Source organism: Dermochelys coriacea, chromosome 1, assembly GCF_009764565.3.
Source record: "Dermochelys coriacea isolate rDerCor1 chromosome 1, rDerCor1.pri.v4, whole genome shotgun sequence".
NCBI lineage: Eukaryota > Metazoa > Chordata > Testudines > Dermochelyidae > Dermochelys > Dermochelys coriacea.
In genome coordinates, this window is record NC_050068.2 from 174,874,022 (window position 1) to 174,891,118 (window position 17,097).

Consider the following 17,097-nt stretch of genomic DNA (forward strand, 5'->3'; position numbering starts at 1 on the left):
AAGCCAATACATTGTTGTGCACTAGCTTCATGTTTGGAAGGTTATCTTTGCAACTGTAAGGGCTAGAAACTTAGTTTTGAGTAAAAGCTTGGATTCTGCAGAAGTTGATGTAGAGCACTCAGCCTTTCCACTCATCAGAGATAAACAGATAGTTTTTACCCCAAGGCTTGAGAAATCTTATTTAAAGAAGAGTTTTGTGTAGCTCAAAAGCTTGTCTCTTTCACCAACAGAAGTTTGTCCAATAACAGACATTACATCAGTCACCTTGTCTTTCCAGAACAAAAACAGTAAGTCTAATACTCTGATAGTTAAGTGTTGATGCAGCATATGCTTGTGGCCTTTTTTGTGCTCATTGAAGCTTTAGTCTTCAGATCCACTTAAATGGAAAACTGCCAACATATTTTGCATGAGAGTCCCGGAAACAATATATAGAACCACAAATTTAACTTCGAAAATGTAAGCATTTGCTTTCTAAGTATTAAAGGTATTATGAAATAACACACAATTTACATAATCGATGTCATTTCTGTCTTTACAGGGATACCAAAATCCAATCTTCTACACACAAGATCATTAAGGGGGCACAGAGACTGCTTTGAAAAATTCCATTTAATAGCAAATCAGGACTGCCCACGATCAAAACTCTCCAAAAGTACCTATGCAGAAGTAAAAAGTATCTTGAGCAAAAAAATTAACAGGATTATACAGTATGCACAAAACAAAGATTTGGATTCTGATTCTGACAGCACAAAAACTTCTCAACACCAGCTTTTTAATTTCAGACATCAGACAGACAGAAAACTGATTCCACAATTTGACTCCCAAGTACCCAGGTACTCTGCAAAATGGATAGATGGAAGTTCTGGGGGTATCTCAAACTGTTCTCAAAGTATTTTGGAACAAAAAGAATCTACGGATTTCAGACTTGATATGTTGCAAGAAACAGGAGCTACATTCTGTTGCAAGAATGTTTTGTGGTCTAGTTGCAGTCAAGCACCGAAGACAGAAAAAAATAAAAGTGATTCAGATGCCAATGCCCAAAGACCACATCCCTGTTACAGCAGGGACGAATGTAAGTAGAGGGGGAATTAGGTGGGTACACTTCCACTTCTCACTATGTATATTCTGTAAAAGCATCTGTAGTCTCTTAACAGTTAAGTTCACCCACATACTAGCTATAAGTGTCTAACGTGCTGAAACAGTTTATTTTACATCTAGAAAAACTAGCTTTCAGGAGTCTACACAACCAAGTGAATCAGTGTGAGGTGTTCACTTTATATCCCTGCTAGTCTTAACCCAACCATCACATAGCATGTGTCTCCTAAGCTCACGTGAGGAGAGTTCTTTGCTTATCCTTCATAATTCAGACATGGCAATGACTCACAATCGTACCAGTGGAGGTTATTAGCAGTTTGCTGGCAATCACTTTTTCTCATTATTGTTCCTGAGATATGTAATTCAGAGACCAAACTGCCTTGAATAGTAGAATGAATTCGAGGAAACTAGAGAAAACTTTGCATAGAACCAAAACAATGTGCAAAGTAAAATAGTTGACATTAGTCACACTCTCTAAGTATCCCAAAGTACTTAATTATATACTGGTAACGATTATAGGTATATACAGTAGCCCTTATGCACTAAAGCTTTCAAACACCCTTGCACTTTGGAACTTGTCTTATTGAAAGGCATATTGACTAGGCAGTGAAGTTAACTCCCAGCATAAGAGCTATAACTCTGATATGCATGGGAAGTAATCTGCTTGTGTGAATTTACCATTCTGTATAGTATAACACTACACTACGGCCAGTAGTGGAAAAGAGTGTTTTATTGAGGAGGGAAGGCACCTTATTTTAAAGGGGTCTCTGACAAAAGCCTTTTCATCAACTGCAGTCTAATTCTTGTCATTCTTGTAGTGCAGAGAAATGCTAATATGTGCTTCTGATTGATCTAGTCAGATTAGAATGAACAGCAAGAACTCTATGGATGTAGTATTCTGGTTGAGTGGTAGGTGTTATATACACAGCGTGACCACATAGTATAATATGAATTCCTCAGATATTCTCTCCTGATGATGCTCTGTATACTGTGCACTATGAGCAAATGATATAATTCAACTGCCTAAATAAGGCTGTTAATGTTGGCATATTGCTCAGTATCACTTCAGCTTTGTGTGACTATATAAATCTTCCATTGCATTGATGTGGAAGAAACCTGAGCATTCTCACTTCCTAATAGAAGAGGGCCTTGTGAATGGCTGCTTAATAGGACAGGGAGAGAAATAATATAAGGAGTCCAGAATGGTCAGGTGAAAGCTTTGTGTGGCTTTAAAGTAATGCTTATGGTTAGGGCTCTGTGTTTGTCACAGAGGTCATAGAAGTCATGGATTCTCTGACTTCTGCAGTGACCAGTGTGGGTGACCCCATGGCCGCCCAAGCAGCTGGCCCTGGGGCCAGCCACACTGGCCGCTGCTCGGACGACCCCAGGGACAGCCTGAGCAGCGGCTGGCCCCAAGACTGAGCAGCTGGCCCCGAGGGCAACTGGAGTAGCTGCTGCTTAGTGGCCCTGGCAGCAGTCCCGGGTGTGGCGGGAGCAGTGGTGGGGGTGCAGCCCCAGGTGTGGCTGGAGCAGCCGCTGTTTGGTGGCCCCAGCAGCTGGTGCTGCTGGCCCCCCAGCCCCCTCCCCCAAGCAGCAGTCCTCCGGGGTGCCCCCCCAGCAGTGCCTCTTCCCCAAGATACTATCAATACCCCTGACTAAATAACTCATGGATAGATCACGGGCCATGAATTTTAGTTTATTGTCCGTGACCTGTCCATGACTTTTACTAAAAATACCAATGACTAAATCGTAGCCTTACTTATGGTGAATGTAGGTCATAGCTGCCATCCAACACTTGTCACTGCTAATTGTCCTTTCTACTTCCATTTAAACAATCTGAAGTGTCTGAAAGTACACTTGGGAATGAACTGAAGAAAATGCCCTTTGAAAAATGGAGTTTTGCTTCCTAAAAATGAGTTATTTTTCACTCACTCCGTGATCTAATCGGGATTGCTTTTTCCCATGTCACTTGAATTCTGAAATTAAGATATATGGATAATTGTTCCTGTCTATGCTGCCATTGGTGACTGAGCTGACCCTGAAAGCATTTCAAGCACAGGAAAACAAAAACGGGGAAGGGACAGTTCAGATGCCCCAATGCATGGAGTGCTGGATATAGATCCCTCTGGTATCTATTGATGCTGCTGCTTCAGCCTAAGTAGATCACGTTTGGTGGGGATTCACCAGGAAGCAGTGCAAGGCATGACTTCCCCAGTCAGAATATTGCTTCCACTGAAAACAAGAAACAGTATGTGGTCCTTAAGATAATTTGGAGGTTCTGTCTATACCACTTCTGAATTGCAGATCTTATGAAATTGCAGCATGAGATTAATGTAATGGTAAAAGTGTGCATGCGTGGGTGTACCTGTCTCCACCATGAGTTAACATGAGGGGAAGCTGTTTCAGGGTAAACAAGAGGATGGATCCTGCTTGCCTGATGCGACACAGTTGATTACCCTCCCTGCCCTTCCCCCAATGGAAGAGTGAGCTAGAGAGGGACATTGCACTTGGGACAGTCTGGTGTTTTCTGAGTGTTCTGTATTCCTTGTTCTCTCTTAAGGAAAGAGCAATGATGCTAGAATCAATGCAAGCCTGTCTGATGTGTGTTAAGCATTCATAATCACCACATTGCCCGAGAGAGTTGAATTGTAAACCAGAAGCTTCACACCTTTTGCGTAGGTTGTGGGATGGGGCATATCTAAACCTCAGAAGCTGAAGGGTCAGCACTATGCCCAAAGGGGCTAGGCAGCTGGATAGCAGGTTCCAACACTCAAAGCAGGCACCAAGTTTGTCCTGCGAGGGTGCCTCCAGACCCTGAGATTGGGGCAGTGGCTGAATTCTGTTCCAGCTTTGGGAATTAGAAACACTGCCAGGTTCCAGAGTGTCAGAAGCTTGAATTGCCCGCTAGGACTGCTGGAAGGAGATGTTCACTAGGGTCTGATATGCTGACTGCTCCTTTGAGGACCAATGAAATAGTGGGGAAGGTTTTTGGCTCTTGAGAAGGTATGGGGAAATAAGAGACTAGCAAAGTGTGTGGAAGAGAACTGAAGCAACAAAAGGGAGAGAACAGAGGTAGAATTCAAAATGGAAGGAGGGACACTGATAAGTGTGTCGTCTTATCAAGGTCTGGCTATAAGGGGAGATGATATTCGTTTCTTTGGGCTGCTGCTCTCAAAGAAATCCAAACAAAATCTTCCCCTTAAAACTGAAAGTATTCTTCACAGTATTAAATATGAATAAATTAAGCACCATGTTCATGTAGTTCTGAATTTCAGATATGGATTCCAGTATATAATCCTAACTGTTGCAGTCTGTCATATTGCCGATATCTAATGAAGCAACAAATCTCAAAGCAGGCAATAATCTATTTGACCCACCTGTGTTTTGGAATCCTGATTCTCTTAATACCAAATTGACAGTTTAAAGCAGATAAGGAATTATGTAAAGCTTGACCTGGCCTGTGGGTTAGTCTGGCTGAAGTCAGTCATCCTGAGACTTGCATGTCTGACCTCCTACTGCTGAAACGAAACCAAAGGTATGAAGCCATTCTTGTGTTTAAAATAGGTTACTTCCTGATGGCTCTGTGTAGCAGGAGGCTTAAAAGGGCTTTAAACTGTAAGAAAAATACTAAAATCTAATTTTCCATTTGCAACAAAATTTCCATACTCATAATTTACTGTTGGTTTGTAAGTCACCAGTCATTTTGAGATTGCATGTTGATTGTGTCACTTTAGTGGATATTAATGTAATTAAATCTAAACATTTTGTTTAAAAAAAAAAATGTAGTCAGTTCTCTGTCAAAATTGAAGTATGCTGGTCTCAGAGCGTCACCTGCCCTCCTAGTAGCGATATAGCTAAGTCTGTCAGCACTCCTACTACAGATTTCTTTTTTGTGGATTTATAAATGCAGATTTCTTGGCCAATGTGTCCGTTTTAACTATTATTTCAGATATGGATTGCATTAGAACACTGTCACTTTCAACTAATTTTGCTCCTAGTTTTTTCTGCAGTGTGATACGTTTGTTATAGCCATTATTGGGCTACTACTAACAGGGCTCGAAAATGTTAACAAAACTTACCAGCTGTTGGACTCCAGCTGCTAGCATAGAGGGTAGAGACAAAAATGAGGGTGAGGTGGGGGGGTGTTGAAATACCACTAGCAACATCCATGTGAGAAGCCTGTCACCAGCTATGGAGAAAGAGTTAAGAGTACTTAGATTTCTACAACACTGCTGTACCTTGAGTCTGTTTAGGGATTTTCTTGTCTGCTTCTGGCTAGCAGGTTTCTTAAAATTATTCCTGGGGGAGTTCTGTGCCAAACAATTAAAAATTCTATGCATGGTGTTCTAAATTCTGCATATTTTATTTGTCAAAATAACACATTATAATATAATCGGTTTCAATTATTTTGGTAGTTTATTTCAAAATATCTGTCAGCAAGTATGTCAGTAACAATACAAAAGGCAAAAAAGATTCAAGAAATTTTTTAACAAATAGATTTCTTACTAGGCATATTACTCCAAGTTTTTAATTAATTTAAACTACAATACAAAAATGTATTTCTCGCAGTGCAAAGACTTAGGGGAGTCGGGGGTAACAGAGGAGCTGAAAGAGAGGGAAGTAATTGCTATGAAGGAGCCAGAGTGTGAACCTGAAGAAGGGGAGTGGGGGGGTTGGGTATGGATGGAAGAAGTACAGAACAGGTTCGTTTTTGGGTGGGGTGGGGTGGGGCAGGGCAGGGGAAGCAGGGATTTAGGGAGCCTCCGCCATGCCATGCAGACCTATTTGACCCCCTAGCCTTTTTCATTCAGTCAGGCACCTCTGACCCTGGCCCCATTTGTCCCTGCCTGGCCCCATTCAGCTTCTGGCTCAGTCACTCCACTACCTCTGTGCCCCCCCGCCCCCACTAGCCCTTCTAAACCCCAGTCTGTGTGCCCCACACACGCCCCAGCAACCCCGTGTGCCCTGCTCTTTGTCCCCTCTATATCCCATGCTGCCTCACTTGGCAGGGTGCTGTGCTGAAGATAGCAACTAAAAATGGGGCAAGAAAAAATCCCAGGTTGATTTTAACTTTGACTTTATTTCAAACAAATGCTAGAAATGTTTTTAATCTTCTGAGCAAGAAATTAGGTGTAAATGGGTGCAGTGTGGTGGTAAGTCTGCTGTAAGCGATGCTGGTGCCACCTGCTCCTGGCTATGCCAAGCTGCAGCACTGTAAAAACTGACCAAGATCTTCAAGTTTCTGCTGCCTGGGAAATCTGAGAAGCAGCAGACCGGACCCAGCCTGCCCTGCACTTGTGACAACATAAGACGCTTTCTCGTGAGACACATACTAGGCTTTGGCCTCGCTCTCCTTCCATTGACTTCAGTTGAAGCAGAGTTTGGCACCCCTGAGAATTTTTCAAAACCCTTCCCTTTATTTGTATTGCCCTCTCTCTGAGGGCAGTCAAGCTGCATAGGGAAGAAAGACATGGAAAAAACGATCATGGAACTGACAGTTGAAAAGCAAGCTGAGTAGAAAATAGGAAACTGACAGTTTTCTGGAACTTCCGAGGGCTCTAAGGTGGTACAGTATTTGTCTTTGGTGCTTGTGGGATTTGGGCAAGAGAAAGAAATACTTGACTTTGTTTTGAGTTCCTGGAGGTTTGAAAAATGTTGCCATCGGGCTATTTGTGTACATCATAGTCCAGCATGGCTCTTGACAGATCCTTTCTACCTTGAAGGAGTCATGGCCAGAGGCAGTTTTTGCAGGGTCACAAACTTCATAGCACTTCCTATTCGTGCTCATCATCTAATTGTGGAGGTGCCTAAAAGTATGAAAATTATGTTTTTCTAAGTGTGGGGAGGATTGTGATCATGTAGTTAAAGACTGCATATCCATTCTGGCACTTCATAACATTGAATGTTTGACTCTTCAACTTTTAACATTGACCTAAGTGTTTTTATATGAAATACATGTTTGTCTTATAGCACAGTTGCCATGCTAGAAAAATCTCAGACACTGACAAATCAACATTAATACAGCTATTAACATTTAAGGGCAGAAATAAAAAATCTTGACGAATGGGGAACTTTATAGATGCTTTCTTGTTATCCCCGGTTTTGGTGGAGGTGGTGATGGGTTTTGTTCATGTTGCAGTGAATATGATGACTCCTGAAGAGGTAGAGCAACTGAATGAAAAACTCCTCAAGGAAATCCAGGGTGAGAGATCATTTTTAAATACGTACTGATTTTTTTAATATATAATGCAGAAAATGTCATTTGAAATGAAGCTCTAGGTTTGCTTAAATGATCATTTTGAAATCTACATAAGGTTGAATTCCAGAGCAGAGACAGGAAAGACACTTCATTTTATAATGCACTTACCTCTTGATAAACAGTTACAACTCCTAGAAGATGTGCTACTTCATTTGCTGGTAAGGTATTTGTGCAAGAGTTTAAACTGTATTTTAAAGTAACAAGCTCATTGACCTTAACTTTAAATAAAATTACAAATAAATTAAATGGGATTATTTAACAAATGCAAGTGTTTAGATGTTAAAATATACTGGGGCGTTGTATACCAAGGAGTATTGCAGCTAAAAAGGTTTGAATGTTCTCCCAGTACACATGCTCTCCATTATGCACCTGTAAAATATCATACTGCATATTCCAAAAACAAGTTTAACACATCTTCAGGCAATGACTTTTAAACCTGACTGTCCACCTTCTTACAGATGTTTTTGAGGAGCTGACTCGGCAAGTGCAAGAAAAGGATTCTTTGGCCTCAGAACTCAACGTCCGCCACATTGCTATTGAGCAGCTGCTTAAGAACTCTTCCAAATTGCCATGTCTACAGGTGGGAAGAGCAGGAATGAAATCAAATGTCCCCATATAAATGGGATGAGGTCCTTACTAGTATTAACTTTCCTTAACAGTTCCATTAAATAAAGCTGCACAGACATCTAAGAGCTTTTGGGGAAATGATTGGGGGCGGGGGGGGGGGGATTTCTTCAAACTTAAATAAAACAAGTTGTATGCAACAGCTTTTGGATTCTAACAAATGCAAGTGTTTAGATGTTAAAATTTACTAGGGGGGTGTTTCTGTTCACTCTGGAAGTAGTTTTTCACGCACAATTGGCAGTGTCCCCTGAAGCAGGTGTCATGTCTTAGTGATACAGAAATATTTGTTCAACAACAAAGAACGACCTGATGCCTGATCAAACAGCATCCAACCAAGAGAGCTTTACGAGGAGAGCAGTATTCATGAAATTCCTTATTTATTATGAGCAATATTTTATTACTGAAATTTTATACTGAACAAAAGTTACTATTTTAGGTACTTTTTCAAATCTCTTTATAAAATGTTTGAATGATTCTGTGCAACATTTATGCCTTGTGTATGGTTAATTTCATGATGCAGATGTTTTAAAAAAAACTTTTCTAAGGACATTTATTTCCCATTAAATAAATTGTGATGGTGCATCTCTTTTTAGCAACTTTATAATTCAAGAAGGTGATTTCATCAGGCATGGATTCTATCTTCTGGTAGAATAAACTTAAGCACAGCACCTCGTTTTTGAAATTCCATATTTTGGTTTTAGTGTATAGAGTTGGTTTTGTATATGTGAAATATTTTTCAATGCTTAATAAAAGTGTATGGCTTCAAAGAAACTAAATAAACCTGTAATACCTCGTTAACTGTTTCAATACTAATGTTTTAAATAGAATAGGAATTGAAGAGATTGGATTGTAGTACAATTCTGTATCTTAAGCCTGGTAGAAAGGTACTAGTGCTAGGAGCACCAATAATACTGTGCTTACTAATATTAAAAAGGCACAGTCTCTGCTCTTTACCTAAATTTTACATATTAGATCCCTTCTTCTGAGAAATGTAAACAGTTAGTGTTTTGTTTTGCTCATTCTGTTGCTACTGCAAAAAACAAGTTACTAGTAAAGGCTTTTCCCAGAGCTGAAATAAATGAAACGGATGCGTGCACACAATTAAGATGGCATGGTGCTGGTTTTCATATTCAGAAGTAATCTAGTGGCAGGGAGGAAAGGTGGGAGAAAATATTTGTCAGAACAAACTCCAGGGCAATATTGTTTTCTAGGGTTTGAATACTAATATGACTGTCACATGTAGTTCAGAGGCCTTCACCTGTTAGAAAGGAACAACTGCAAAATCTGAGCACCAACATTAGGAACTTATGAATTTGTCACTGCGGTATTTTGTGATTGAAGGGAGAAAAAGCTGTAATATCAAATGGCTTGCATGCAAAATGAGCCCTAGAAGTACAGTGGTGCATTATCTAATCCATGAGTATCTAAAACTACCAGAGAATATGGATTCTTTTTAGGCAAGACCACCTTTAAACCTTCTTAATGTAATATCAAGATAACTATAAACATAAGATGTTCAGCAAAAGGATTTTTTGGTAAAGGTATCTGGTTACTTAACTTGATTACACTTTGAAATATTTACTTTTTTAGAGTAGAGTAAATTCAACAGTTTATCCTAGGCCTTCATCAAAATCAAAGCAATAGCTTTGCTGTTTGTATTTTTATGTAGCCTGACCCGTCTGAAATATTTCATAGCCAGAGGGAGAAGATTTGAGAGCAGTTAATAGCCACTATGAAAGTAGACTATTGCTCCTTCTGAGATGTGCTATTTGTGTACTTGAGAGTTAGAAAAATTGTCTGCTTGAGAAGCCAAGCAGCATTTTAATCTGCAGTCTAACATATAGTCCAGTTTGTGGGTTGGATACCCACACCTACCCAAAACTTAACTCCAGCGGCACTCTTTGTTCCTCTCTCATACTTAGTACCCTTGCTGATGCTGTAAATGGTTATTCTTATGCTGCTAACCAGTTACAGCCTTCCTCATCCTACTCACAGTAGGTGGAGGAGAGCTCTAGTCTATATTTAGAATATGTCCATACAGGGTGAGTTGACATAGCTGAGGGCAAGATTTTCATCTAGCTATCTTGGATCCCAGATCAGTGAAGCTATGGCTATGTGAGCTGGGAAAGCCTGCACTAAAGCAACTTCACTGCTGGGACCTAAGCTAGCTCAGCTATGTAAGTTCAAGCTGCAATCTCACCTTGCCCTTGCATACCTGTACTCCTAAAGAGCTAAGTGTTGCAACACCTAATTTGTATTCACAAACTCAAATGGGTGCACAGGTTCCCTACACGGGGAGACATAGGTGCCTGAGAATGTAATCTACAATAGCAGGCAGTGTTAAGAGGGGTATGTCCTAAGACTTAAGTGCCTTGCTCTGCTTGGGTTTCACAGCTCTGAACCCTTTCCTGCAAGAAGAGTGGCAAAACCACATTAATTCTCTCCAAAATGCCTGGGAGTGGGAAGAAAGAGGCCTCCCACATAACCTTTAGCCCAAGAGTTAGTACCCAGAAATGTGGGAGATCCAGTTCTCCCATCTGTCTCCCACTTCTCAGATGAGTGGGGTTAGGCTACAGAAATATGTTCACTCTAAATATGCAGAGCTTCAGAGCATGAAGGAAAACTACTCGATAGTCTGGGGGCTAGGCCAGTCACCTGAAAAATGAGATGAATGTACAAGCTGAATCTCTCCCTGCTGGGGCTCCTACAGAGCCATGGAAACTTAACATCTCACTCCTGACAAATACCATCTTTGTGGATTTCACCAGTGAACTGGAGACCTTTCACAAAACTAATGGTCCTGCAGCCTCATCAACCATATTACTATAGAAAATATCTACCAAACTCACCCTAAAAAACAAATTTAGACTAAGGCTATGCTAAAGAACCCACTCTTGACAAAATTCTGGTAGAAAGGAGATCTCAATCTGTTTTTTACCTTAAACAAGATGACTAGAATCCAGGGGTAAAAATAGGCAACTTCCTCCTATAGAAGTTGAAACTAAAAATCCCCAGGTAAAACAAACTTACTATGTAATAATGCTTAAAAATACAAACAACAAAGGAGGACATTAATAATTCCATAATTCAGAATTATACAAAACAGATCCCCACCCACACAAAACACACAGCCCATATGACAGCCTTTAATGCATTCCTTGATGAGGCTGTGTGGCCATGAATCTTGGTAACCCATCATTAGTATAAGTTAAAGGCTTATTTCGCTGATAAATGGTGATGCAAAGATTCTTGCTGCAGGTTGTTATATACCTAGGAACAGCAACCTTTGGCATGCAGCCCACTGGGTAAGCCCCCTGTGGAGGGCTCCTACTGGCCACGGTTTGCTGTTGCAGGCCAATGGGGGCTGTGGGAAGTGGCGACCAGCACATCCCTCAGCCCATGCCGCTTCCCGCAGCCCCCATTGGCCCAGAACGGCCAAACCTGCAGATGCGACAGGTAAACAAACTGGCCTGTCCCGGCAGGGGGCTTACCCTGGTGGGATGCTTGCCAAATGTTGCCAATCCCTGTTAAATACCTAAATCAGGACAGCTTTAGTAAATCACTCCAACTGCAGTATTATACCACTCAGAGGAACTTCTGGTAGCATAATTGCTAGGTCCTAGAGCCTCAAAGGTATTTAGGTACTGAACGTCCATTGATTTCAATGGGAGTTAGATGCCTTAATATACTTTGAGCATTTGGGCTTAGCTGCTGAAATAGTCTTCAGAGTTGCTTTGGATGAGCTTGTTAATGTAGTAAAACTAAATGGAATACAGTATACTATATAGCTAATTAACAACTGAGGACAAAAAAACCACACCCTTTACTACTATCCAACTACTCTGCAAATATTCAAATCCATCACCTGCTCAGAATTCAGCATGGAAGTACTTGCACTTTCTGAAGTACCAGGACTTCTCAAACTTAGTAGAGTGTGATACTGTTTATGTCCTCTATAAAGCTATGCTGTATGAGTTTCTAATGAACCCCCCCAGAGATAATACTGATGTCATGAGCCAAACAAAGAGTGCCAATAAGTTTCACACAAAAACACCCTATAGTGGAATAGAGCAATATGAGAGGTTAAAGAAGTGAACTTCAACCACCAATTATGTCTCACTCACTAAAAAAAAATCATCTTTAGACTCTACTGGTCATCCCCAAAGACTTTACAAAAATCAAAGCTGCCCCCACTGATCCATGTTGGCTGTCGGGAGGTTGTGGGGGGGGGGGGAGAGAAGCACAAAAGACACACACTCATATTTTGGTCAGGTAGGTGATGCTTCTGGACTGGTACTTGTCATAGTTCAATGCAACTGCACCTGTAGTTGCCTGCAAGGGCAGCCACTGTAGGCTCCCACCACATAAAATTGAGATGAGACCATATTGTTTCTCCCCAAAGGGAAATTCTTAAACATATAAAAATTGTGCTTGTAAAGTGTCTCAGAAGGTCATCAAAATTAGATCACTGTAAGAACCAAACGGCAGTTCCATGAAGACTAGAAGTAATTTTTATTTAATTATATTTTTAAAAACTTGGGTTTCTGTTCATTGCTTGAGGGCTGTATACGTATATGCATCTATTCACTCCATGGTGCACCAATAAAGCATTTAACTTAGTAAAGTCTTACAAAAACTCAACATTTGAAAAGCTGAGACTATCATTATTCAAACGTACACATACTTAACATTTAAAAATCAGAGGGAGAGCTGAAAGAGGGACTAATAGTGTGTGGCCAGAAGATGCCAGGTCTTCCAGGCGGATTAAACTCATTGCTTTGTTTAGTATTGCAGCAACCCAGAGATGTCAGTCATGGAGTCCAGTGACTCCATGTAAGCGGATGACAATTTCATTGATTTTACCTTCTCGTAACTCAGCACCACACTGCTGAATCCAGCAAGGACCAGAAAGAAGCCATGAGCCTACAGGAGGGGTGGGCAAACTTTTTGGCCCGAGGCCACATCGAGGTTATGAAACTGTATGGAGGGCTGGGTAGGGAAGGCTGTGCCTCCCCAAACAGCCTGGCCCCTGCCCCCCTCAGAACCTCCCAACCCATCGAACCCCCCCTCCACACTCCTTGTCCCCTGACCACCCACTCCCGGGACCCCCGCCCCTAACCGCCCCACATCCAACCTCCTCAACTAGATGTCCCCTTGCTCCCCGATCCCTATCCACACCCCTGACAGGCCCCCCCCGGGACTCCCATGCCTATCCAACTCCCTGTCCCCTGACTGCACCCTGGGATCTCCTGCCCCTTATCCAATCTCCCTCCCCCCGCAACTTACGATGCCGCTCAGAGCAGCAGGAAGTCAGCCTCGCCACCCGGCCAGAGCCGGGCACGTCCCCGTGCTGCCCGGCAGGAGCGGAGGGCTAGAGTGCTGGCAGCATGGCGAGCTGAGGCTGTGAGGGATGGGGGGCAGCGGGAAGGGGCTGGGGGCTAGCCTCCACGGCCGGGAGCTCAAGGGGTAGGCAGGATGCGGCCCACGGGCCGTAGTTTGCCCACCTCTGGCCTATCTAGTGGGGCGTATAGCGTGGATGCTTATATCCAGGTTTGGTCTGTCTTAATCTCATGTTTTGTAATCCTGTTTTCACCATTACCAAAAACAATTAGATTCATATGAAAGCACTGCTGTATTCATACTCTACACATTATTGTAATAATGCTTGTGCAAAGTATGCCTTGTGAAGTTTCCTTCAAAAACTAACACCACACTGATCATTACTATTGTTGTGTAATGTATCTATGTATGACATGCATATTAGAGTTATGAACATAATTTCCATTTATAACTACACTGTGTTTCTCAAAGACAGAGCACAAGCTGACAACAGAGTGGGATAGGAACACATCAATGGGCATTTTCTTCTTTGGGCATGTCCACGCTGCACTGTAATGCTTTAATGATGGGCTGGGGAGCACATCTGAGATTGCTGAAAGACCAAGGTCTGTGGCTGGAGCAAGAGTCCTCTCTGCATATCAGCGTGCTGGTGCTTGGAGCCATTCAGGTCTATATCCGGGGCTTAGGTGTTCACCTATTTACTGACAATACCGTGACAACGTATGGTGAACAAGCAAGGAAGAGCACATTCCAGGATGCTCTGCCAAGAGGCGCCCAGGTTGTGACAGATTTGCATTGAGGAGATTCATTCTTATAGCCCACTGTTGTGTATTTGGTTGTCGTGGTAATAGAATCTTGTGTTGCTATGGCAACTGAGTTAGATCATATGGGGATAGGCCAGGCAGTTTTGGCTGGTTTTTGGTTAGTTCAGTGTGTGGCGATAAATGGCTGCTTTCAAGGCTTAGAGCTCTCCGTCTCTCCAGTGATTTCTTCCTAAAACTGTTGTCCCCAAGGATATAACACTGACCACTTGCTCAGGGTTCAGAATCTATGTTTCCTCTAATCTGCACAGCTGCCTATTAAGCCCTGCACAGGGGCTCAGGGCTGCAGCAGGGAGAGACGCCCCACCCTGCTGGCCCCAGCGTGGACCTGCCATGGCTGCAGGAAAGGCGCCCTAGCCCCGATCTGCTGCAGCAAGGGAGGGCTGTGGAGAGTTCTCTCTTCCCACCGCAGCCCCAGGGCAGCCAGCACCCCAAATCCCCAGCCCCACCCCAAAGCCCATCCCCCCTGCACCCCAACCCTCTGCCCCAACTCTGAGCTCCCTACTGCACCCCAAGCTCCTCATCCCCAGCCCTACCCTAGAGCCTGCACCCCCAGTCCAGAGCCCTCATCCCCCCCCACCACAACCCTCTGCCCTGCCGCTGCACCCCCTCCTACATGCCAAACCCCTCGGCCCCACCCCCACCATATGAATTTTGTTATGTGCACCAATATGACTGTGCACCTCCATATTGGTGCACATAACAAAATTCATTCCACACATGGACGTAAAAAATTAGAGGGAACACTGTCCAAAATCACCTTGCCGACCATCTCAGCAGGAATTTTTCACTGAGTCACAAATAGTCTCTAAAGACAAGCATGCTCTGGACTATCTCCACAACTTGGGGGAATTCCAAAGATAGACGACTTCTGTGTTACAAGGAACAACAGGAAATGTCTCCTGTTCTGCTCTTCACAGGTCTTGGTCCAAGTTCCCTGTCTGACGCTTTCCATCTCAGCTGGCAAGCGGCTCTCTTCTAGACCTTTCCCCCGATCTCAATCATCCCACAGGTCATTCTCAAGCTGAAGGCAGCTTGGGCCAAGCTCATCCTCATTGCCCAAGCGCAGCCAAGAGAGTGCTGGTTCTTCGACCTTTGCACTGTCAATTCAGCCTCCCATACCACTTCCTCTCCATCCCAACCTACTCACTCAGAATCACGGCCACACCTTGCACCCTGAGCTCAGTTCCCTGCATCTCGTGGCATGGCTGCTGCATGGCTAAATAAGGAGGAAGAGCAGTATTCGGTAGCTGTTCAGCAGGTTCTACTTAACAGCAGAAAGCCCTCTACCAGGCTGGCCTATTCAGCAAAATGGAAATGGTTTTCCAAGCAGTCACTTCTCCTGCAGAATTCAACCGATGCTGGTTTCCATCCAGGAGATCATGGAGTACCTTCTGCACCTACAGTTGTAGGTACTTAGTTCATTGAAAGTGCATCTGGAAGCGATACTAGCATTTCATCCTCCTAGTCAGGGAAGATCAGTCTTCTCCAATCCATAGTGGTAAGATTCTTAAAAAGGCTTCTTCATCTACAGCCTCCGGTCCAAGAGCAGGTTCCTCTGTGGGACCTTAACATGGTCCTAGCAGCACTGATCGGATGCCCCCAGCATCTTGTCCCTTTCTGCTCATGTCAGAAAACTGCTTTCCTTGTGATAACGTCCACAAGGAGAGTGTGCGAGTTGCACAGTCTAATGGCAGGGCTTCCTTATACACAATACTCCAAAGACAAGGTGACTTTACAACCAAATCCAAAATTTTTGTCTAAAGTGGTTTCTCCGTTTTAGCTGAAATAGGTGATATACTTACTTGTATTCTTTCCTAGGCCACATTCACCTTCGGAGGAGCAGCATCTCCATACATTAGACATCAGGTGATGTCTAGCCTTCTATCTGGACAGGACTAAACAATTTAGTGCTTCGCCTCGCCTGTTTGTGTCATATTCAGATTGTACGAAAGGCCAAGTGGTTTCTTCACAGACACTCTCATGGTGGGTAAGATCCTGTATCAAAATTGCATATGAAATAGCTTCCACTACGCCCCCTCAGAGGGAGTGAGCTCACTTAATTAGAGCACAAGCAACATCAATAGCATTCAGTGATGTTTTCATAGTGGACATTTGCAGGCTGCTACGTGATCTTCCATACATACATTTTTGACCCATTATGCCATTACCACATCTTCCAGGATGGATGCAGCCTTAGAAGGGCAGTCCTCCAATTCTTGCTTAGGTAGACTCTGAGCTCCAGCTTTTGGGGGTGGGTACTGCTTATGAGTTACCTAAGTGGAATACATGGCTGCATCTGCTTGAAGAAGAAGAAGAAACGGTTACTTAATGTGATCCAGATGTGTATTCCACAATTCACCCTCCATCCCTCTGAATCGGAGTCTCATCTTTGGGCGTTTGGTGCGAAAGAACAGAGTGGTTGGAGCGGCAGTGCCACCACCTCATATAGCCAGGTGAGGGGCTATGACCACAAAACATGAGCGCTGCCCCTCTTTGGTTCCTGCAAGGCAAAATTCTCTGGTTCCAGTGCACTGGGTGCACACATGCCTAAATGTAATACACAGCTGCATCTACTCGTGTGTGAAAAATCCACATCCCTGAGCAACGTAGTTATGCCAACCTAATGCCCTCTGTGGACAGTGCTATGTCAGCAGGAGAGCTGCTCCCACTGACATAGCTACTGCCTCTCCTGAAGGTGGTTCAACTATGCCAACGGCTCCGGTGCACACAGACCTAAGAGGAATACACGTCTGCATCTCAAAGAACCACAGTTGCACTAAGTAATGATTTCTTAGCCAACAACAACATGGAACCTCTTTCACCACCAGACTCCATGTCTCTGTCCTCACTACTGGGATGAACTTTATCTGGGTTGACCCTCAAGAAAATGCATTTCAAAGAGTGACTGGACTATAAAAATGAGGAGCAAAAATATTCCCAACCTCTCTTTTTCGG

The 17,097-nt window shown here is 43.2% G+C and overlaps 1 protein-coding gene across 4 annotated transcripts in view; it reads left to right on the plus strand.

Annotated features, from left to right (window-relative positions):
- The window catches only part of C1H21orf91 (chromosome 1 C21orf91 homolog), a 26,438-nt gene extending 17,667 nt beyond the window's left edge, over positions 1–8,771 (plus strand). For 2 of the 4 annotated variants that reach the window (XM_043509228.1, XM_043509237.1), the window contains exons 3-5: positions 539–1,072; positions 7,196–7,297; positions 7,813–8,771. In XM_043509228.1, coding sequence (XP_043365163.1) covers positions 539–1,072; positions 7,196–7,297; positions 7,813–7,973 — 797 coding nt within the window. In that variant the 3' untranslated portion in view covers positions 7,974–8,771. The remainder of the gene's footprint in view (positions 1–538; positions 1,073–7,195; positions 7,298–7,812) is intronic. The other 2 variants (XM_043509232.1, XM_038384655.2) reach the window with 1 other exon arrangement.
- The last annotated feature ends 8,326 nt before the right edge of the window (positions 8,772–17,097 follow it).